This window comes from Schistocerca piceifrons, chromosome 1 (assembly GCF_021461385.2).
Source record: "Schistocerca piceifrons isolate TAMUIC-IGC-003096 chromosome 1, iqSchPice1.1, whole genome shotgun sequence".
In the NCBI taxonomy this organism is placed as follows: domain Eukaryota; kingdom Metazoa; phylum Arthropoda; class Insecta; order Orthoptera; family Acrididae; genus Schistocerca; species Schistocerca piceifrons.
In genome coordinates this window covers 298,179,147-298,203,448 of record NC_060138.1, presented here as the reverse complement: position 1 = coordinate 298,203,448, position 24,302 = coordinate 298,179,147, and the positions used below count along the sequence as shown (strand labels likewise).

Sequence of the window (24,302 nt, the reverse complement as noted above, 5' to 3'; positions counted from 1 at the left end):
TAATCAGGATCACTAATGTGAATTTCAATCCTGTTCATCTAGTATCTTAAGTTACTGCAAAATTGGCCCACAAGTACAACTGTATGACATGAAAACAAAAATCAACAAACTTTTCAAAGGTCAGCTACATGGACAAAAACTTATATTTCTACTGCCATAATTATGTATTTATAATACACATAGCTGCTGAAAACACTAAAAATACACCCACAACTTTCTCTTGTAAAGCATGCAGCAAAGACCAATAAAATGACGGCTGAAAATTCTCTTGTACTCATATCACATTAGAGGCTCATTAAGAATTCTGTTATCTTGATTATTCCAAATTTTACCAATAATTTGTTTCACTTAAAATAATCATGACTCAGACCACTTTCCTCCATTTTTGCCTGAATTTACATTTGTATTTTTCATCTTTCCAATGCTAATTCGAAGTCTAAAGTATGGAACACCCATTTGCCTATTTCTAAAGTTACAATTACAGTTCTTTGTTCTTACCTGTGACAGTCAAACATAACAAGAACTCTAAATATGCAATGAAGTCTTCCATGACCAGATGTCTCTGCTGCTGGTTGATCTTCTGGGTTGTAGGATCTTGGTCCCTGAAACTTTTTCATTCCTGACGCTTTGTGCAGAGCTGTGCTGGACTTCTTCAGTGGAGCTCTTGGTTCCACTGAGTCTTGCCAACTGATGGGTCAGACATTGGAGAGAGCCATAAACAATGTGAAAAACAATTAGAGGGGCAGAGGGAAGGGTGGAGGGCATTGTATAAGTTTACACGAGATCAGCAGAGATAATCGTTCTCAAAGATAAAACTTAACTACTGAACTATCACCAATCAAAGATAAGTTTTATCTATCAGTTCTGTAGAGTTGCTGTCCATGTATCACTATGCTTTGTGGCGTCTTTTTTCTGCTAAAATTAACCCCATGTATCCCCATGGCTTCTCCATATCACTGTGGACAGTAGTTCTTCATCGCAGATAGAATTTTGGTTTTGGAAAACTTCACTTCATGCTTTCCTGACACAGATTCTCTCTGTCGATCATGTGAAAATTTTTACCATGCCCCCCTTTTCACAGCATTTATGCTGCTCCCCGAAGTCTGACTCGTCAACTGGCAAAATTCATTGAACTAGGAGAACCTCTGGAAATGTCTAGTGCAGCTCTAGAAGAAAAATCAGGAACAGTTTCACCAACAATTGAAAACTCTGATAATGTCAAGGATTTTGCAATGAATGCAATCACAGCATTCAGTATTCCAGTCTTACAATTTGGGTGTATTTTTCATTAACTGGTTTTGTATAACAAATCACATCAAAAATATTTTGTTCAATATAGACTTGGTAAAAATAAGTTCAATCAGCTGATTTTTTTCTACAGTAGGGTTTTCAGAGAAAGCTTGCCTAGTATTGGTAAAACACTATTCTTATCTTCCGTTAAAAGTATTTCTTCAGAAGACAACCAAAAACTTTGTTTTTCTGTATGCCTGATGTTTTTCCAACCAATCTAGATAAGTTTCAAACATTCCACTTCAACCCAGTTAAATAAGTTAAATAAAACAAATGACCACAAAAAGTAAAGTTAAATGAAATAAGTAGCCTACATCAAAGTTTAATACTATTTTAATATATTAAATCAATTTCTTCCAATCTTATGCTTTAATTCAGTAATCCTTAGAGATTTAAAACAAAGTTCTTTATCAGAGAAAAACAGTAAGCTTAACTTTTTATTCATTTTTGTTGGAGAACACAACAGCTGTTTGTAAATTACATTGCAGACTATACCGCAACCAGCCACAAGGTTTCTGTAAATGATTTTCTTATACCATTACTAGTTCACTGACAAGTATGAACTGTAAAAGAAAGTCAAACCTCTGTCCTATTATATGTAAAGGAGGAGTTTTCAGGAAGATAAAAATGTGGAACTTGCAAGAAGCCAATCCTAGCATCTGATGATGGGCTCAGGCCTAAAACTATTAATGGTATAATAAAATCATTTCAAAAAAACTGATATAAATGATACAACTTAATACTCACCATATAAAAATATGATAGTGCAGTCATACAGGACCAAAATATTGAGCCAGATTTCACTGATTTCACCTGAAAGTAAAGAAAAAAAGAAAGAAAGAGGGTCAGTATAAAATGTTAAAAGTTGGACAAGACCACGCAATTCTAATTTATGGTGTCTCATACTTTAGTGGCACTAAATTGCACAGCCCATTGAATGTTTTTCATTAGATGTAAGAAATAAATAGTGTTGTCAGTAGAAAATTATCCCCATCCCTTTCCAGCAGATAACTTAAAATTAATTGCAAAATCAAACAGTGGAAAATCGAGGTTGGAATATCAACAATTATAAATGGAAAGATTCCATTGAGAACACATGTTGAGTTACAGACAGGCATAACGAAAAGAATGTTACACAGCAAGCTTTCAACAAAAGCCTTCTTCAGAAAAGAAAGAAATACACAGAGACACTCAAACAAGCAGGCACACATGACTGCTACCTCCAGCCATTTTAGCCACGCTGCTACTGTTAGGTTTAAGAAAAGTAGCCATCAAGAGTGAGGCAGGCAACAGCGAGGGATAGCATAGTAAGGATGGGGGAAGAGAAGAGTGCTGTCTGGTAGAGCGTGCAGGGACTGGAAGGCAGTAGGATGAGGTTGTTAGGGACAGTGTTGGAGTGTTGGGGGGCTGTGGGGGGAGGCAGGAGGGGGGGGGGCAGGGAGTAGAAAAGGAGAGCAACAGAGGGGGTAAGACAGGTGGGTGCATTGGCAAGGCAATACAATGGGGACTTGAATTGGGAGGAGGTTTGGAGCAGGAAAACTGGTGCTGGAGGGGTGGATCCAGATGGCCCGTGTTATGAAGCAGCCATTAAAATCTAGCATGTTATGTTCAGCTGCATGTTGTGCCACAGGGTGGGTCTACTTTGCTCTTGGCCACAGTTTGGTGGTGGCCATTCATCCTGATGGACAGCTGGTTGGTAGTCATACCAATATAAAAATATAACTGTAATGACTGCAGCAGACCTGGTATCTGACATGGATGCTTTCACAGGTGGCCCATCCTCTGGTGGGGTAGGATAAGGCTGTGACAGGAGTGGAATGGGGAGTGCTGGTTGTGTGGATTGGACAGATCTTGCACCTGAATTTTCCAAAGAGATCATTTCAGGGCATCATGACAGGTAATCAAAGCCCTGACAAAGGATGTTGTTCAGCTGTTCCAGTCAGAGGTGTTATTGGATGACAAAGGGGGGCACTCGTATGTAGCTGGTTCTTGGGTGTACTATTATCCTACTTACAGTGTTCCTTCTCCTCCTCAAAACCCTCGTAGCACCTAGACCCTGCCTAAGTGACCTTTTAAACTTGCCACCTCCCCCAAAACTCCCTACCAATACTCTACCTAATCAAGAGCTTAGACAATCCTGGAACACTGCTGTTAACATTTCCAACAAAAATCTCAGTTTCAGTCCTATCCAGCCACCTCACCTTCAGCACTGCACCAAAATTTAACCATGCTGGACTTGTCAAAAACATAGGCTCCTTCTCTTGATTCCTGCAATGGAAACGCTTTCATGTCACCAATCTCTCCAACCAAAGCCAACCTAATCTCATCACTGAACCTGCCTCTACCAGCTCATACCACCATTCAACCATGATCATCTTCCCCCCTCCCCCTCCCACCCCACCTTCCTAACCACCCCCTGGAAACCTCCCAGGAATTTCTTACCTCCAACTTGGCTACGCAATACTTCCCCAAGCCCTTTCCCTATGAACACTAACATTTCAGCAGAAGAATATATAGCCTCAAAACAGATGCTCACCTAATCATTCTATCTACAGACAAAAGTTCCACTGCTGTTGTTATGAATTGCAATGACTACCTGGTGGAAGGCCTTTACCAACAGTATGACTCCTCCATGTAAATTTTGACAGCTGCCATCCCTTCCACACCCCAAAAAAGTCCTCCCATATAGCCTGGCCACCTGGCAACAGCTTATCAGCAATGAGAAGTATTCCCTAGCTAGTTCACAAATGAGCTCCTGTGCCATGCCCCCAAACAGCCCCAATCATCCCACCAATCACACGAACCAACTGGATAGGAACACCCTCTTCGACACCCAATACTGCAATACCACACCGGACTGGAACAGCTGAACCACATACCTAGCCAGGGCCATCATGTCCTGAAATGAGGGACACCCTACCTAAGATCCTTCCCACTATTCCTAAAGTGGTGTTCTGTCATCCATCCAACCTCCACAACATCCTAGTCCAATTATATGCCACTCTCAATCCCAGCCCCTTGCCACGGAGGTAATATCCCTGTCGGAGACCCAGGTGCAAGATCTGCCCAATTCACCCACCCAGCAATTCCTATTCCACTCGCCACAGACTTATCTTACTCCATCTGAGGCCGGGCCACCTGTGAAAACAGCCATGTCATATTTCAGCTCTGCTGCTATCATTGCACGGTGTTTTATAATGGTATGACTACCAACCATCTGTCTACAAGGATGAAGGGCTACTGCCAAACTGCGGCCAAGAGCAAAGTGGACCACCCTGTAGCACAACATGCAGCTTAACAAAACATCCTAGATTGCAACTGCTGCTTCACAACCTGAACCATCTGGATAGTTGCCTCCAATAGCAGCTTTTATGAACTGCACAGATGGAAGTTATCCTAAACACACATTCTCCGCTCTCAAAATTATCCGGCTTAACCTACAATAACCTACTGTCCCCACACCCTCCAACAAACAATTTCCACCCCCACTGTCCTATAACCTCCTCCCAATTTGCATCCCCTCACCAGCATTGTGCTCACTCTCTGCCAATGTACCCGCCAATCTTTTCCCCTCTCTGCTCCTCTCCTCCGCTCACAGCCTCCCAATGCTACCCCTGGCAACTTTATCCTGCCGCCTTCTAGTCCCTGCATGCTCCAACAGTCAGCACACTCCTCTTTCCCCACCCACACTTTTCTATCCCTCCCTCTTCACTGCACCACTCCTGATTGCTGCTTTCGTTCAATGGAACAGTTGCAGTCAGGCTGGAGTATGAAATGTATTGTGTATGTGCGGTTTTTCTCCTTTCTTTTTTGAAGAAGGCTTTGGCAGAAACCATAGTCGTACATCTTTTCATTGTGCCTGTCTGCAACTCAACTTCACAATTTATTTCTACATACAAATAATATCTGCATTAAAACTTTCTTTTTTCAATGAAAAAATTATAAAGTGACATTCTGAAATAGTAAAGTAGTAATTACAGTATTATGAAAAGGACAGTTTGCTACTCAACATATAGTAAGGATGCTGAGTCACAGATAAGCACAAAATAAGGTTGTAAAAAAAAAGGTAAGCTTCCAGTCAAAAAGGCATTCACTGGAATCAGCCTTAAACCGATTCTTCACATTCCACTTTGTGTTACCATTTATTATTGCAGCTATGGCTGCAATTCACTGGCAACACACACACACAACACACACAACACACACACACACACACAACCACAGTCTTTGAGGGAGAGAGAGAGAGAGAGAGAGAGAGAGAGAGAGAGAGAGAGAGAGAGAGAGAGAGAGAGAGAGCATTATGTAATTCTGATGAAGGCCGTTTTGACCAAAAGCTTACTTGTTTGACAGTCTTTTTTGTTGTGCCCATCCGTGACTCAGCATCTCCGCTGTATGGTGATACCTTAATTTTTAAAAAACAAAGAACTTTTGCATTGTACTTCACAAAATTTTTAAAGTTCCTTTTTTGTGTATTACTTTCCACAAAACTGTTACAAATCGCTGTTTTCTCAAATGAAATTGTAATTCAATAATGTATGCTAATCACACCTCAAAAAACTGACAGTTCACAAACCTTTGTGATGCCTGCAACCGTACATACTACTATTGACTGAATGCCAAAACTATCACGCTACTGAAAGAACTTCTCTCCTCTGTTTAATAGTGAATCAACAGTCACAATGTCTTTGTGATGAATGCACAAGTGTCATATTTGTGTAAATTTTATGAACAATTTTCTACTGTCTCCTCTGATGATTTCATTTCTCTTTCTGTTAGAAACAAGGCTTTTATATTGTGCCATGTTTTAATTATAAAGTAGATCTGCCTGTAAAAATTACTGCAATAGAGTTACTCTGAGCCTACATTACTATACTCCTTCTTTGTCTTCATATGCTCACCATATATTGGACATAATCATTATTTATACGTAACACCTTCAACTAGAAGTTAGGAGACAGTTCTCGTAACATGAGACAGTGGACTGTCATGAAAATCTAAATACGATTCAAACAGCTTAGGTGTATTTTTTGTCCTTATCCCTCACGAGCTTCAATTTTTATCTTCATATGAAAAAACTGTATGACGTGGTATAATGGCAGACTAAAGTCCATCTTTAAGGGAATTCAAAAAAGATTTTATCAAACCTAATCATTGCTATACACCCAGTTCTCAGCACAGCAATAATCAAGGACTGGATGCTCTATTTATATCACTTAACAACAGTTTACAAGACGATCAGTTTTAAAGATGGTAGACATGATGAAGAAAATTGATGCTACATATGATGTATATAATTTTCATTTCACTTAGAATAGAAATATTGAGGGAGAGAATATAAAATTCAAACAGGGAAGCACCAATGACTTAATATTCTGTTGTAACCGGGATTCATTAAAAAGAAGTGCTGAGTCAGACGAAAGAAAAATAATAAAATGTTTAAAATACAAGAAAAAGGATAGATTGCAGTTCACCATATAGATGACCCACTGAGTTGCAGACAGCACAATGAAAAGACTTTTACACTATTTAGCTTTAGGCCAAACCCATTTTCAAAAAAGAAAACTCACATATACGAGAGGATACCTGAAATCAACCAGAATAATGTTGTGGGCAAAGCTTGTGCAGTATGCATTTCTGCCGCTTGGTATGTATAGTGCAACTCATTGCCTGTTCAGTGCCGCCTGTGTTGTAGACCTGGAATGTTCTGTTCATCAGCAGTGATTGTTTTTGTTAGCGCTGTTTTGTTTTTGTTTCATTTTTTTATGATGGCAAATTTAAGTGAACACCACGCAGCTGTGAAATTTTGTTTTCTACTCTCTAAAAATGCTGCTGAAATCGTTTTAATGTTGAAAATATCTTATCAAGTTGCCACCATGGGAAAAAACTAAGTATATGAATGGTTTGCTCTATTTAAAAATGGCGACATGTCAACTGAGGACAAACCTCATTCTGGACGTCCATCAACTTCCCAATTCAACAAAAATATTGTCGCAGAAGAATGTGAGTAGCACAGTCACTGTGGTGTAGAGGTTATGATACTAGACTGTTGCATGGAGGGCAGTGAGTTCAAAACTCACCTGAACTGTAAAATTTTAATTTCTTTATTCTGTTCGAGTACATTCTAGAAGCATCCACAAATGTCAAGAATCACTGTACTGGAATGTTCTATGAAGACCGTATGTGGTCTGGCCGGAGGCAGTTTGCTCCGCGCTCTTGTATGTGCAAATGCTGAATAAACCTTTGTTAAGTGAAGTTAGTGTTTGTCATTCATCTCACTACACCCTCATCTATGTGACATTCCGGTGGAGGCGCCGGGTATTGGAATTTGTGATAGCGCACATTATCGACGACACAGTGGTTCCTATCAGGCCATGACAGAGCCACCGTTTACATGGCGAGAAACCCAAGTTCGAGCCATATTCAATAGATCGCAATCTATCGGGGATGAAGAGGACGTTATGATGACAGCAACTGTGTGCCACCACATGAGACATTCTTCCGGGTTCTCTGGTGATGATGACCATGATCCAAACAAGTGGCTGAAGGTATATGAGTATATAGCCAAATTTAACAAATAGTAAGACACCTTGTATTTGGCTAATGTATTTTTCTACTTGAAGGGCCCTGCCAAGCAATGGTATGAGAACAATGAGGAGAAGTTCACAAGCTGGAAAGTATTCCAGGTGGAACTGCGCAAGTATTTCAGCGACACTCAATGACAGAAGTGCAAGGCTGAAGATAAATTAAAGTGCAGGTCACAGCATCCAGGAGAAACTACAGCATCCTATATCCAAGACGTATTGGAGTTGCGTAAAATAGTGGATCGTAGAATGAAGGAGGAAGATAAGGTTGCACATCTCATGAAGGGTGTTGCTGAGTACATGTATCAAGCCCCACTCCTGAAGGTGGTTTCGACAACAGACGACTTCATAAAATGGTGCCAGTATATCGAGACAATGCATCAAAAAAGAATTATACACAAGAAGTTTGAACGGCTTCCAAACATCGTATCAATGTCTGCGATGGAGGGAGGAACTGATTTCACAAGTGTTCTTCATCAGATAGTGAGAGAGGAAGCGCTGAAGGCACTAGGATTGCACGGCGAGCAAAAAACTGAGATGCTTCAAGAGGTCATAAGGGTAGAAATGGAACAGACATTGAACCCAATCTCTCGTCCTTAATTTCCCTTTAAAACGGTGAAAAAGTCGAGATCCAGGCAAAGTTACGTTCCTACAATGCCGCATTAAGAACCTGTTGGGGCACCAAGGAAGACTGACGTCTGGAGGACCCAAGACAACTAACCAGTATGTTTCCACTGCGAACGACCGGGACATGTGGTGTGCTATTGTTGAGAAAGACGGTGGATATTTGATGACGCCCATGCCAGAAGACAACAGACCGATCTTAGCCTGCCAACTCTGGGACAATGATGATGAAAAAGAAGATGTGGGTGCAGGACGACACTGGTCACCATCACTGCAAGCTAGCTGCTGGAGAGAATGCTCCTCAACGCGCCAATCAAGGTCTCCATCGCCGTTTAAAAGCTCCAGCCGATCACCTAGCTGCCAACACCTTCCTTGGGGGTGAGGCCGTCAAAGAGAAAAATCCTCCGCCATCGATCACCACAACAACGATAGGAAACTATGTCGATACTCTCATGGATGGCCGACCAGCCAAGCTATTGTGGACTCTGGAGCATCATATTCAGTCATTTTGGAGAAGTACTGTCGCCAGTTGCACAAAACCATATTCGTCAACAAAAAAACATCTCTGCTGAAGGTGACTAATGGGAAATATGGAAAACCTACAGGAAGATGTGTCATTTGTGTGTAGTCATGACGTCATTCTCAGACTTTTTGAAAGCTTCTCAGGCAATTATAGATTGTGGTCACTCGAAGATTATGCTAGATGAGATGAGATACTGTGGACAGGAAGATGCGGATCCGAGTGTGTGGAGACTGTGTGTGCTGGATGAAGTGATCATTCCTGCAGTCAGCACTAGAAAGGTAACTGTCATGTGTCATGCCATGCATCAACCCATGGATCTTGTAGTGGAATGTAAGAGAAGCATACCACTGAAGAATAACTTGGCCATCCCAGCCTCTGTCATCTCGTTTAACAATGGATTCGGTGAACTGAGGATAGTTAACTGTCACCGAGAACCACAGATCCTTCCAAGATGCATATGCATAGCAAATGCTGAGTCGTTAATTGCCGAACAGCTGAGCATCACAGAAACCTCCCATGCCCAGTCTGTGGGCGAAACTGGCACTACCACTATGAGACAAGATCTTCTAGCTCAACTACCGCCACATCTCACTAAGGAACAGCAGAAGAAGCTACTTGCTATTCTTCAAGAGTTCTCTGAATGATTCAATCCACAGGTGAAGAGCAAATTAGACAAATCGACAATGAAACACCAGATTAGCACTGGAGACCATCAACCAATAAGCCAGAGAGCATACCATGTGTCAGCAACGGAACGTTGAATAATTCATGACGAGGTACAGAAAATGATGAAGAATGTCATCATTTAGCCTTCTCAGAGCCCATGGTCGTCACCAGTGGTTCTTGTCAGGAAGAAGGATGGCAGTTGGCGCTTTTGTGTTGATTACAGGAAGCTTAATAAGATAACTAAAAAGGACGTATGCCCCATTCCACGAATTGGCAATACACTAGATTTTTCTCAACCATGGACATTTACTCGGGATACTGGCAAATCGAAGTAGATGAGGCTGATTGTGAGAAAACTGCACTCATCACCCCTGAGGGCCTGTATGAGTTTAAGATACTGCTGTTTGGTTTGCGTAATGCACCAGCAACTTTTGAACAGATGATGCATAATCTTCTAAGTCACCTGAAGTTGACGATGTGTGTTTGTTATTTAGACGACATTAGAGAGTTCTCAGAGACATTTGATGAACATGTAAAAAGACTGAGGGCCATTCTTAAGTGTCTCCAACAAGGCGGACTGAAACTTAATCATAGAAAGTATCTCTTTGGAGCAAATGAAATCAAAATACTTAGACACACTGTGTCAAACAAAGGTGTGCAGCTAGACCCAGAAAAGGTGAGATCTACAACAGAATTTTCTATTCCTAAAAAGTATTAGAGATGTGAGAAGCTTCCTTGGATTATGTTCTTAATACCGTTGTTTTATCAAAGCCAGGCCACTCCAAGAGTTGTTAAAAGCCAATGTTAAATTTATCTGGGGTGGTGCCCAACAAGACTCTTTCAATGTGCTGTGAAAAGCTCTGACAACTGACCCTACACTTGGTCTGTATGATGAGGGAGCACGTGCATAACTATACACAGATGCCAGTAGGTATGGGATTGGTGCTGTTATGGAGCAAATTTTGGATGGAAAAGAGAAGATTATAGCCTATGCTTCTAGGACACTTACAAAAGCTGAGAGAGACTACTCAACTATAGAAAGAGAATGTCTTGCTGTGATCTGGGCCATGTGCAAATTTCGACAGTATCTCTATGGAAGGCCATTCACAGTTGCTATAGACCATCAGTCACTTTGTTAGTTGACAGGTCTTAAAGATCCAACAGGATGCCTTGCCAGGTGGACACTACGCCTTCAAGAGTATGACATTGCCATAGTGTACAAAAGTGGAAGAAAACACCAAGACGCTGACTGTCTCTCTAGAAACCCTGTGCAATACCATTAAGATTCTGACGAAGATAGCAACTGTCTCGCTGCACTCCAGGATATCTCTGCTGAGCAGCAGGACGACGCCAAGATATCTCAAAATATGCTTGCCTTAAATCGGTAAGGGGATATGAAAGGACAATTTAAGGTAGTTAATGGATTACTTTGAAAGAAAAACTTTCGTCCGTTTGGAAAGAGGTGGCTACCAGTGATTCCTGAACGCATGCGCTTAGATGTTCTACAGAAATTCCATGACACGACTGACGCCGGACATATAGGATTTATTAAGACATACGATAGGATCTGCAAGAGATTTTTGTCACCAGGTTTATTTAGAAGTGTCCATCACTAAGTGTCGCACTGTTGAGAGTGCCAGAGGAGAAAGGCAGAGCCTCAGAAACCACGTGGCCGACTCATACCAATTCCACCAGCTGAAATGCCTTTCCAGCGTGTTGGGATTGACCTCCTCGGATGATTTCCAACATCTGCTAGCGGCAATGTATGTATTATTGTTTGCACTGATTATCTGACACTCTATGCCATTACAAAAGCCGTGAAAACAGCCGAAGCATTCGAGGCAGCCAAATTCATTGTGGAAGACATTATATTAAAACACGGTGCTCCAAGGTCATTTATTACGGATCGAGGGAAAGTTTTTCCAACCAAATCTTGTGACAGAGATATACCATAGGTGCAACATTACTCACCACATGACGACTGCCTACCATCCGCAAACTAACGAGCTTAATAAGACCTTGGCTGACATGCTATCACTGTTCGTCAGTGTTGAGCAGAGCAAACTGGGATGAGGTGCTACCTTTCGTGACGTTTGCCTACAACACCGCCAAACAAGACACCACAGGATTTACGCCATTTTTCCGTGTGTGTGGACGTAAGGCGACTATGACAATGGATACTGTGTTTCCATTACATCCTGATGACGTGGACGACAACTACATCGGCCAGGTGTTAACCAGAGCTGAGGAAGCTCTGGCAGTTAGCTCTACTCTGTACGCTGCAGGCTCAAGAAAACAATCGCCGAAGGTATGACGTGAGCCACCGCCCTGTTGTCTACCAGCCTGTGACCTCGTCTGGATCTTCACTTCTGTTCGGAAGGTTGTTCTCTCTGAGAAGCTCCTCAAGCACTACTTTGAACCTTATAAGGTTGTAAGACAGTTGTCTAGTGTTACTTATGAAGTTGAAGATTGCAACCCCGACACAAGATGACAAAAGATCAGAGATACGATCCACATCCTTCGAATGAAGCCCTATAAGGATCCTGCAACCCAGGGTAAATTCGAAGCTCCAGTGACAGGCAACAAGCAGAAAGGTGACAAAGAGCAAAGTGGCAAAGAAAGGTCTAAGAAGATCACCGCCAGGGCGAACATCAGTCATCGGGAGTCGGAGTATGCAGGACCGATGACTTGTTCCTGGACTAGGAGGACATAACACCGAGACATTGTTCTCTTAAGGAGGGAGCAATGTTGAAGAAGAAGCTGAGTAGCACAGTCACCATGGTGTAGTGGTTACAATACTAGACTGTTGCATGTAGAGTCGTGAGTTCAAAACTAACCTGAACTGTAAAACTTTAATTTCTTTATTCGGTTCGAGGACATTCTAGAAGTATCCACAGATGTCAAGAATCATTGTACTGGAATGTTCCGTAACTGTATATATACTGTATGGGTTCTGGCTAGAGGCAGTTTGCTCCGTGCTCTTGTATTTGCAAGTGCTGAATAAACCTTCATTAAGTGAAGTTAGTGTTTGTAATTCATCTAATTACACTTTCTTCTACGTGACAATATTGAAAAAAATTTGGTAGCTTGTGCTCACAGACCATCAGCAGACAACTGATCAACTGTCAGAGATTAGTGGCTTACCTTGGAGCTCTGTTCAGTGAATTTTAATGGGAGATCTGGAAATGAAAAGGGATGCTGCTAAGTTTCTTCCTCGGGTTCTGACTGACAATCAAAAAGAATGTCGCGTTTGAAACTGATCCAGATTTTCTGTCAAAGATCATGTGACTTTTCCTTATTTCCGCAAATGAAAAGGAGCATGAAAGGACACCGATTTGACAACACTGAAGAAGGGATGGAAAAAATAAATGAGGGAGGAGCCGTCAGCTATTTCTACAGATGACAACAAAAAAGGTTTCGAACAGTGGAAGCACCGGCATGACTAATGTATTAATCATAATGAACAGTATTTTGAAGGGGATTACGTTGTTGTGTAAACAATTTGAAAATATATAGCATTTTTTTGGTACCCCCTTTACACAAGCAAGCACACCTCATGCACACAAGACCCCCGTCTCCAGCAGCTAGGTCCAGAACGCAACTGTCGTGGAGCGAAAGCAGCAATCGGGAAGGGGCGAAGGGGGGTACGGGAAGGGATAACAAGGTAAGGCTGGGTGAGAGAAGAGTGCTGACATGCCAGAACATGCAGGGACTAGACGGAGGCATGAGGACAGACTGGTGTAGCGTCTGGAGACTGTGGAGTAGGGAGGTGTAGGTGTGTAGGTGTTTGGTGTAGGTGTAGGTGGGGGTGTAGGTTGGGGTGGAGTGGGGGGGGGGGGTGAAAAAGAGAGAAACAGGGAAGGGGAAAGACGGGTGGGTGCATTGGCAGAGGGCAGCAAAAAATGAGGTTGTGGCACATGAATATGGAGGTTGTGATAGGGAAGAGGAGGCAGAAGCTGTTGGATGGAGGGTGTGGGGACAGTAGATTACTGCAGGCTGAGGTTGGGATAATTTCGGGACTAGAGAATGTGTTCTTAGGATAACTCCCATCAGTACAGTTTCAAAAAGCTGGTGCTGAAGGGGAGGATCTTGATGACTCATATTGTGAAGCAGAAATTACAATTTAGAATGTTTTGTTCAGCTGCATATGGTGTCACAGGGTGGTCTACTTTGCTCCGACTACAGTTTGGCAGTGGCCATTCAACCGGGTGGACAGCTGGTTGGTAGTCATACCAATATGAAAAGCCATGCAATGATTGCAGCAGAGATGGTATATGACATGGCTGTCTTCACAGATGGCCCAACCCCTTATGGGTGGATTGGGTGGGTTTTACACGTGGTTTTTCCACAAGGATATGATCTCTGTGGCATAGAGATGGATTAAAGATGTCGTGGAGGTTGTGTGGGTGATGTAATACCAGTTTAAGAAGGGTGCGGAGGTATCTTGGATAGGATACCCCTTGTTTCAGTCCATAATGATAGGTAATCAAAGCCCTGACGAAGGATGTGGATCAGTTGTTCCAATCTGGGGTGGTATTAGGTGACAAAGGAGGCACTCGTACGTAGCTGGTACTTGGGGCAGGTGGGAGGATTGTGGATGTGTGGGGAAATGGCATGGGAGATGTGTTTGCAGATTAGGCCGGGGGGATAGTGCCTGTCTGCAAAGGCCTTAGTGGGACCTTCAGCATACTGGGCCAGGGAGTTCTTGCCACTGCAGATACGCCGTCCCCAGGTGGCCAAGCTGTTTGTGAGGGCTTCTTTGTTGTGGGAGGGATGACAGCTGTTGAAATGCAGGCACTGTTGATGGTTGGCGGATTTAATGTTGGACAGAGGTGTGGATGGAGCCGTCAGAGAGGAGATCAACGTCCAGGAAGTAGGCACACTGGTTTGGAGGAGGATCAGGTGAAGAGGTTGGGAAAGCAAGTGTTGAGGTTGTGAAGGAATGTCTTGGCCCTGAGTCTAGATCATCAGGGGGAGGGGGAACCTTTAGGAAAGATCTTTGATGTGCATCAACATGTATGCTGCATATTTTCGTATTACAAAGGTATAAATTCGAATTCCACCGAACACCGGATGTTACTTTCTGAAGCATTTAAATTGAGATTGTGGTGTGCTTTAGTAAGCCACTCATAGCTCATGTCACATGATCTCGCCAGCCGATCAGCCGATGACAGCATAGGACACATGATGTAGTCAATCAATAGCAAGATCACTGTTAAGTAGCACGAACACACAAATAAGAAAAGTTAATCATTTAAATTAATATACACAGTGTTGTTATAAGAAATGCAAAGCTTTCACATACAATATTGGTCTCAAACATTAATAAGCGGCAAGAGAAGCTAAGTTTCCACATATAATGTTGATCTTTTTTGTGCCTGTTACATTTTTAAGATACGATGCCTAAATGTGCCAGTAAAATTTTTCATAATGACATAAATGTCGGATCTAGGCTCGAAATTCTTCTAATTGGTCATCCTCCAAGAGTTGATTTTTAAATGAAAGACAAACGGTCTGTAATTTAAGAAATTCATCGTACATTCTCATACATAGTTCATCTTGCATAAAAGGAAATTTACTTTGAATGTTTTTCAAACCACCATTCGCATTATTTTTTCGCGACCTGTTAGAAACACTACGAAAATGCAGGAGGCCCATATGTTCGTACATGTAAAACATTAAAAGATCTTACATAATGTAATGAAAGAAACAAGATGTCAAGGGATACTTCAAGACCATCGGAATTTTGTGAACCATGCTAAAATGCATAATTCGGCTTAAAGAGCACAGTCGTGCGTCCAGTCAGAGTACCAGTACAGTATTGTCTCATGTTTAGTTTTTATCATGGCATAATGCCATACGTGCTAGAAGATAAAAACGTGCACTTGAAACGCAGTGAACAGTTGAAACTAGCCAATACTTTGTTTCAAAGAAATTGACTGCCTCAGTGGAAAAGATTAATAAAAGCCAAATTTCTTTGGCAAACCGACATAAATAACTTCATTGTTCTGCAAGGCGGTTAATGCTTGACTGTCAGGAGGGTGGAAATAAAATAAAATCTGAAACAAATAATATATTTTAGCCTTCTGTAATTATGTGAATGAATTTTAATTCATTTGATAGCTCCCAGCCACAGAAATCTGTTTTATTTTCATTTGATGTGAGAGCAATAAACAAAGAGGAAACAGCAAAACCTCTAAACATGAAACACGGGTCACGTTGAGACTACCCAGTTCCCCACTACAACTTAGACTGCTCTGTGCATCACCCCAGGATCTACAATATTTCCAAACCGGGGCAATACTAGATAGCGGCACCCCCCGTCCCGCTCCCTCTTACCTCGAGCTTTTGAAGTAGTACGCCAAAAATTTTAAAAAATCGACTTTTGAAAACTATGTTCATTTTGTAGTGCACATCTTTCTGAAGATGTCTGATATATAAAACATATGTGTTCGAGGAAATGTAAGACATGTTACTTGGTCTTAAGCGTGCCAAAGTGCAGTACCTTGCCTCTTCACACAGCATTCTTCTATCGCACCTCACTGTATATTACTCTGTGGATTCAGCCATGTATATTATGTAATGGATGCCATCAAACTATATTCGGGGCAGTGTAAATCAAAATGCCCTGTGGTGCCTCTCCTGCTCCTAGTCGACCTGTTTGACATCCTGTCCCTCTTTTTTTAAAAAAGAACAATTAATACTTGATGGGATTATTTGTAACTGGGAGAACAAGGACTCCAGAAAACTTGCACTCTTTATTGCCTGTTAGCTAATAACTTGCTGTTCTGTTTGACATAAAATTAAATATAGGATACATAAAACCGGTAAAGGCAAGAGACAAGCAAGACAGTACAACATTTCTTCAATCCTTATGTTCTAGCACTTTTTTCTCTCTAATCTCGCTACCTCTTTACATGGCGTGCTTTTCTTTCTGCAAAAGAATGTATTACTTCGTCAAATGTTTTGCTACATGAAAAATCGAAATGTCGTTGTCTATTACTGAAAAAATTGTTAATACAAATAGTACCCAACACTGGTGTGGTTTCTCGATCTGATTACATTTATTTTGTCACTGTCGGCTAGATGAAATGAAATAGGCCTGTCTAACATTGCAGTAATTGTAACACACATCAAATAAGCGAGACTGTTTTGGCACAAATGTTCATTTTTATAACATGACACAATATAATTCACGAAGTACCTACTACAAGCAAAAAGCTTTACGTTAGGAAATCATTTCAAATTTCATTCATACGTTCCAGCTTCTCACGCTCGAGTTCGAATAGTAGTAGTACGAAATTTTTATATTAATTTGGAATCATCATATTCTTCCATAATTTGTGTGATGTCCCAGTTTCTTGTCCTTCCTCGTTCTAACAAAGAATCTTGTCATCACTAATTCTGTAATTATTCCTTCCTGTGTCAAAACTTATTCTCCGTTTAACTTCCCTAGTCCTGCCACAATCACCGATTAGTTACCCCATGTTTGTTCTCCGTTTAGGCATTATTGCATGTTCATACAACGCATTTTCTGCACTACTCTCAGAATAGAACTTAGGCAGCTGCTAGCCGGGGACTACAACAGGCCCTTTTTACTAGTGTAGCAGTCTGGCCAAAAATATTCTGTCAAAAGTTCATTTTCTTGGATACACCAAGAAGATAATATGTAATTTTTCTTACCTGTTATTCCTGTTAGTCGTTTACTTTCACTCTGGTAGTCTGAATCTATGGATTTCACTAGTAATTATAACAACACTGATCATTCGCAAACCCAGTCAGCCACATAAACAAACAGTGATTGGCATACACCTGTTCGGCTTTATTCCGCTCAGCTTGTATAGCCCCATCCCCTTTTATCTGCAGGAAAGTTTATTTCTAGATGTGACACGGATTCCCTGGCAGAGACATCACGTACACTATGCACGCATTCAAAAATCAACTTATGATTCCCCTCCCCTCACCCCTAGATCCGGGACTGTTGCGCAAGCATGAATCTGGCAGCTTGGGCGCGCCAGCAAAATTTTTCCGGGTAGCATTTGGCTGCTTGCTGCTACTGCTTATACAGCCACACTTCTGTAGCCAAAAGCGGGAGAAGGTACTACACATACACAACTCAACCACTCATGCGCTTGAGCTCACTCACAACTGCTCAAACAGATCTAATGTAAACAGTTGTGACATCACACCCAATGGAGACAATTTGTTGTTCTGGAGCACTGTACAGTCTTCCTAAAGCCTTTGACACATTTTGCTGTTGGCAGATGCTTGTATGAGCACTGGGGTTTGTTGTTGTATTGTTGTATATGGCGCATTTCCTTTGTAATGTACGTTTTATTTTCTTATTCTCTCTCTCTCTCTCTCTCTCTCATTCATGTTTTACTGCTGCAGTATTCTTCTGCAGTAGCAGGATACAATAATATCCTTGGCTAAGAGTATTGGTTCTTACCAGTCAAAATTATAAAAATTTAACTGAAACTACAAAAACAAAAAATTCCTGTTTTTTTTCAGTTTACTCCCAAATGAAAAAATTCCCGGGTTTTTCCCAGATCTCCCGTGTCGTATACCCCCTGTGGGCGGTACCTAAGGCTTTAAGCATGGATTGGATGTTACGTTGGACTTATGGGATGTGATCACGCTGCCAGAGTTTATAGGCGGAGGAGTCAGATAACTGGCAGAGGTCTTCTGCCAGGTAGTCTCTGTGATTCATAATGATGTGGGTGGAACCTTCATCTGCAGTCAAGATGATTAGATAAGGATTTGTTTTGAAGTTGTGTATGGCTGTCCTTTCTTCTGCTGAAAGAATGGTGTTCTTAAGAAAGGACCTGGGGAAGGATGAGGAGGCCAAGTTGGAGGTGAAGAATTCCTGGAAGGTGACCAGAGGTTGGTTAGTTGGTGGGGGATTACAGTTGGATGCTGGTGTGGACTGGGAGGCAGGGTTCAATGTTGGGATTCATTTGGCCTTATTTGGAGGGATTGGTGGCAAAGAAGTGTTTGTTTGGTAATAAAATGTTTGATAAATAATGATAATATGACAGAAAGAAGAGATGTTAACTTCAAGTATGTCCCAGTGTTTCATTAAAGCTGTTATAAGGAAAAGAATGATACCAATGAATAAGATTCACTGATGACATTGCTATACTCGTTGAACGTGAGGAAGAATTCTGTTAAATCGAATGAACAATATAATGTGTGCAAAATATGGGTTGAGAGTAAGCTGAAGAATGACAAAGGCAATGATGAGTAGCAGAAATGAGAGTAGTACACACTTAAAATCAATATTGGAGACTATGAAGTGGATGAAGTGAATTATTTCTGCTATCTTGGAAGCAGAATAACACACTATGGACAAAGAACGGTGGGCATAAAGAGCAGGCTAGTACAGGCAAAGTGGGCATTCCTGGTAGAAAAAAAAAACTAATATCAAACATTGGCCTTAATTTGAAGAAGAAATGTCCTAGAATGAATATTTGCAGCACAGCATTATGTGGAATAGACTCATGGACAGTGGGAAAACCAGAAAAGAAGAGAATCAAAGCATTTGTGAGGCTCTCCGCAAAATTGGCAACAACAGAAATATGTGGAAAACACTAACAAGAAGAAGGGACAGGATAAGAGGACATGTGTTATGACATCAAGGAATAACACCCCCCGCCCCTTTCCCTCACCAGTACCAGAAGGAGATGTAGAGGGTAAATGCAAGTGTGTGGTTGTAATGACGACACTGGTAGCGCGCATCGGGTTCGGAATGTACAATCGGACTGTGACAACTTCACAGCCCGCTTTGATCTTTGACGGAAGCAACACACTCTCAAAAGACCGCATGTGGGTACTAAGGATGCACCCACCTTTTTCATCATTCTATGGACTGCAATGACACCCTGAACAGTGAGGTACATTTGGATTTTTGCCTTGGTCAAACCATCGAGCAGCCTAGTGTAAATAATACTAAGCATTCAGCATTTGATGGGCCTTGAGACGAACAGGACAGGCATGGATGAGCGAAGCTGCAAGCAGTTGTTGTGCTTGAGAATCGGTAGCAGTCTCCAAAAGCAAAGTGCCATTGCATAAATGAGAGCAGGATTTCAAAGTGCCAGCAATTGTATCAACACCTTTCTGAGTAATAAATGGATTTACCATAGCAAACGAATAACCATCTTCAGTACGTGAAACCACGAGGAACCATGGTGCAGCTATAAGGGTCTTTGAATCGTTAGCCTCATTATGTTTAGTAGACATCGACTATGAAGAAGATGATTGGCTCATTGCAAGAAAATACCCCACAATTACCAACGTCTCTGTGATGACGCACTCCTTCCAACTGGGGGTCCTGCTAAGAGGGGGTCGCACCTGCCTCAGGTGATTGTTCACACCCCAGAACACTTGACAGGGGGACCAATTGACAATTTGGGAAGGTAGGAGCTCACGCAATCACCCGTACCTGGGCCTGGCCTGGCCTGTATCAGGGGGTACGTAATAACCCTACCTGTTGACCCGGGGTGGGAATTACATGTTACCCATTCACCTGTTATGCATCAGATGATGGGCCACCCTTCAGAGGCACACAGAGAGGAAGAAGAAAAAGATGAACCTCAAACATCACAGTGGAGGTAGGATAGGAGAAGGGGAACGAAGAAAGAAAAAAAAAAAAAAAGCAATGATAAACAGTGTACAGACTGTTCTGATATAGGCTACTGAAAATGCAGAACACATTACAGACATGTTCCTCAAGGAAGGGGAAAAAGAATAGCAAGAGGATACACATGATGTGTGGAAGGGGAAAGATGTTGCAAAGGCTGGGGTCCTGTAGTGCCAAGCACAAATCTGCCAAAGAGTGGCAAGCCCCCTAGGGGTCAAAAACTTGTGTAACCCACTCGTGACTACTTGTTAAGTGTTTAGGATCCCCACAAGGTCAGATTAAAGGAAGACACTGAAGAAATTTGGAGGTATGCTGCTATATGATCAACATTATGCAATTTTTTTGTGAACTGAAATGAGAATGCTTGGGTAGAAGTATAAGTTCTTTTCGTGAAACACTTTCTCCATAGCTTAGAGAACCAGCATTTGCAACACGCTGTAGAACGAGGCTACTGCCACTGATGTACATCTCATGTAAGAATCACGAAGACAAAGTAAGAGAAATCTAGGCTCTTATGGAAGCATATACACAATTTTTTCCCTTGTTCCACTTGTGAGCAGAACAGGAAAGGCAATGACTAGCAGTGGAAAATGAAGTGTAATAATCATACGGCATTAATGGCCAGGAGAGCCTGTCTGGCTTGTTTGGGCACCTGCTGCAAGTCTTTTTATATGAGCTCATTTTTGCACAGCAATGATGATGACAACACAACACCCAGTCCCTGAGCAGATAAAATCTCTGACCCAACCAGGAATCAAACCCAGGCAAACTGTGTGGTAGTCGGCCATGCTTACCACTCAGCTACAGAGGCAGAAACTAGCAGTAGTACAAGGTACCCTCACCATGCACCATACGATGACTTGTTGAGTATGTACACAGATGCAGACATTTCTGCTTTTACTGCTCAGAAAATTTGGTAGCAAATGAGTAACTCCAGATTACGAGAATTATAAAGAATGACTAGTTTGGTATTAAATCTATTCCAATGCAAAGAAGACGGGAGGGGACAGGGTAACAATCCTTATCAAGCCACAGTACCTGTTGCAAAAAGAAATGGTAACTTAAAAAAATTTAATTCCAAGAATTTGTAACTTTCAAGTGAAACCAACAAAGACCAGTGAAGTAAGCAACATTATTAATGATTTGATGATTAGATGCCATCTGAGGAATGGTAAAAGGGAGAAATCTGTCTTGTTTGTTACGAAGAATTGCAACAATTTTTGTAAGAGGCATGTAAAATAAGAATATTTGCTGACTAATTGCTCTCCTACACTGACTGACTAAAAACGTGAAGCACCCAGTAGGGGAAGAGGAAATGAAAACAAACTTCATGGCTTCAGAGGTTGTGTATGTTATTCAGTGATTACAAAAGAGTCAAATTTACAAAGAACTTATCAGTAGAATATAACATGCCCTCTAGCAGGGATTCAGTTAGAAGCTTTTTATAAAACTGTTGTATCCTCTCCAGAGACAAGTCAACCCACAACTGTTGTAACTGGTCCTCGAGATCCTGGGACAGAGTTGACATCCATGCAGGACTCATACATGTTCTGTTGGGGACAGATATGGGGATCTTGCTGGCCACAGGAGTACCTCATCATCATACAGACAGTTCATAAGAGACACACGCCATGTGTGGACAAGCACTGTCCAGTTGAAAAATGGCACCATATACTGTTCCATAAGACGTAATAAATGAGGATGCAGGATGTACGTGATGTACCGTTGGGCTGATAAGAGTTCCCACAAATACTAACAGCTGCGACCCGACGTCATACATAATGGCTCCCCACACCATGACACCACAAGTAACACTGCTTTGCTTCCCTGAAACACTGAAATAATGGGACCTCTCCCCAGGTCGCTGTCATACACGCTGATGATGGTCATCCAGAGTAGTCCATAATCGTGATTCATTCCTGAACACAATTCAATGTCTTTCATCAGACTGTCTGTGTTGTGGATTAATGGCAACCTATGCTTGGGACTGTAATTCCCTAGTTTGGCTGCTAATCTCCGACCAATGGTGCAGGATGACACAGCACATTGCACGGAGTTCATTATTTGTTCTAGGATGGCAAGCGAAGATGTGTGGGGGGGTTACAGTGTACTTGGTGAACAAGATGACAGTCTTCTCTTGTGCTGGACAGATGTGGTCAACCAGAACCTTGAAGACGAGTTTGCCTGCCCTCACATTCCCACACAGTCCTACTTAGGTCCACTGCCACATCTGAATTCCCCAAAAATCTGGGTAGCGCCCGATTCACCAAGCCGGCTAAATGGAGAAGCACAATGAGGCCCCTTTCTACTTCTATCAAGGTGTTCATAACACAAGCTCATATGAGAATGCAGCATCTTCGTGTTCTTCACTGTGACCACTCAACATTTGGCATTGTTATGCTGTTATATACCCACTATACCTGGTAGCACTCTTGTGACCATTCTTCCTGTTACAGATAATTGTCACTCTATAATCACTTACATAACTGTTGATATGGTGTGTGTGTGTGTAGGGGGGGGGGGGGCGTGCACAAGGAATTATGGGAAACATTATAGCAAAAACTGAAACACTTATGTACACTTGAGTAAAATGTAAAATAAAGTATTGAAACAGTACAATCTAGAGAGATTAAGTCATATTTATTTCAAAAATCAGGAGATAGCATGCAGGAAGCATCACGGCCTATAAGAATGACACAAATCACTTGTGAAAGCTATAAAATTATGAAATGGAATAGGAAAAAAAGGCATTAACATCCTTCTGTTTCTCCTGGTGCATTTGATAATTGAACATTCCACATGTACAGTGACAGTTCATAATGTTCAATGGGTACAATATTTTGGCAATCAGACATGTCACCACCATAAGGTGCACTGACAAACTGAGCTCCGGGGGGGCACGCAGTTGACTTATATCCCCTCCTGCGTGTGTTCTAGCAGCCATGGCAGACAGAATGACTAAATCTATGGTACCGCGGATGCCGACACCATCGTCTCCATGGCTCCCGACACGCAGCCTTCAGGTATGGACCGTGTAAGGAACAACAGGCATAGGGAAGGGGATATAAGTAAGCCACACCCTGCAGGAACTCAATTCATCAGTGCACCTGACAATGGCAACGTGGCTGTTGGCCTAACTACAGTATTGTGCCCAGTGGGCTCTATGAACTAGCAGCACACACGTGGATTGTTGTATCAAGGCATTAACAGTTTCAAAATATAGGACAGTGTCTAATACTTTGTGTGTGTGTGTGTGTGTGTGTGTGTGTGTGTGTCGCTATTAGCACAACTAATAATGTTGCCTCCTGAAATAAATTACAATTCAACGCTATATTGGAGAAATAAACGTATTTCTATTGTGCAATGAAACCTAAATTTGTTTTGTAACAATAACATTCAACTGCAATACATATGGCAATACACAATTTAACAATAATTCTAGACAATATGAACTGAAATCTTACCCATAAATAGTATGTTAGTTGTAAAGCAAATATAGCTATCCCTTCATTGTCGTAACTTCCAGCTACTGATCGGCTAATATAGCCAGGAACAATTGCGATGAAGCATGCTGCAAAGAGGCCAGCTCCTGGTGACCACAATTCTTTTGTTAACAGATATGTAGCAATTGCTGTCAGGCCACTGCAATAATGGTTTCATGAACATATATAAATACATATAAAAATAAAAATCTGTTTTTAAATATGGATATATATATAAAACAAAGATGATGTGACTTACCAAACGAGAAAGCGCTGATAGATAGACACAATAAAAAACACACAAACACACACACAAATTTCAAGCTTTCAAAACCCAAGGTTGCTTCATCAGGAAAGAGGAGGGAAAGACGAAAGGATGTGGGTTTTAATGGAGAGGGTAAGGAGTCATTCCAATCCCAGGAGCGGAAAGACTTACCTTAGGGGGAAAAAAAGGACAGGTATACACTCGCGCGCTCACACACACACACACACACACA

At 41.7% G+C, this 24,302-nt stretch overlaps 1 protein-coding gene across 1 annotated transcript in view; it reads right to left on the bottom strand.

Moving 5' to 3' along the window:
- The window catches only part of LOC124783695 (dolichyl-diphosphooligosaccharide--protein glycosyltransferase subunit STT3B), an 85,459-nt gene that overhangs the window by 48,052 nt on the left and 13,105 nt on the right, over nt 1-24,302 (bottom strand). Inside the window, exons 3-4 of the mRNA XM_047254041.1 lie at nt 23,788-23,965; nt 2,038-2,103 (exon numbers count right to left, since the gene is read on the bottom strand). Coding sequence (XP_047109997.1) covers nt 2,038-2,103; nt 23,788-23,965 — 244 coding nt within the window. The remainder of the gene's footprint in view (nt 1-2,037; nt 2,104-23,787; nt 23,966-24,302) is intronic.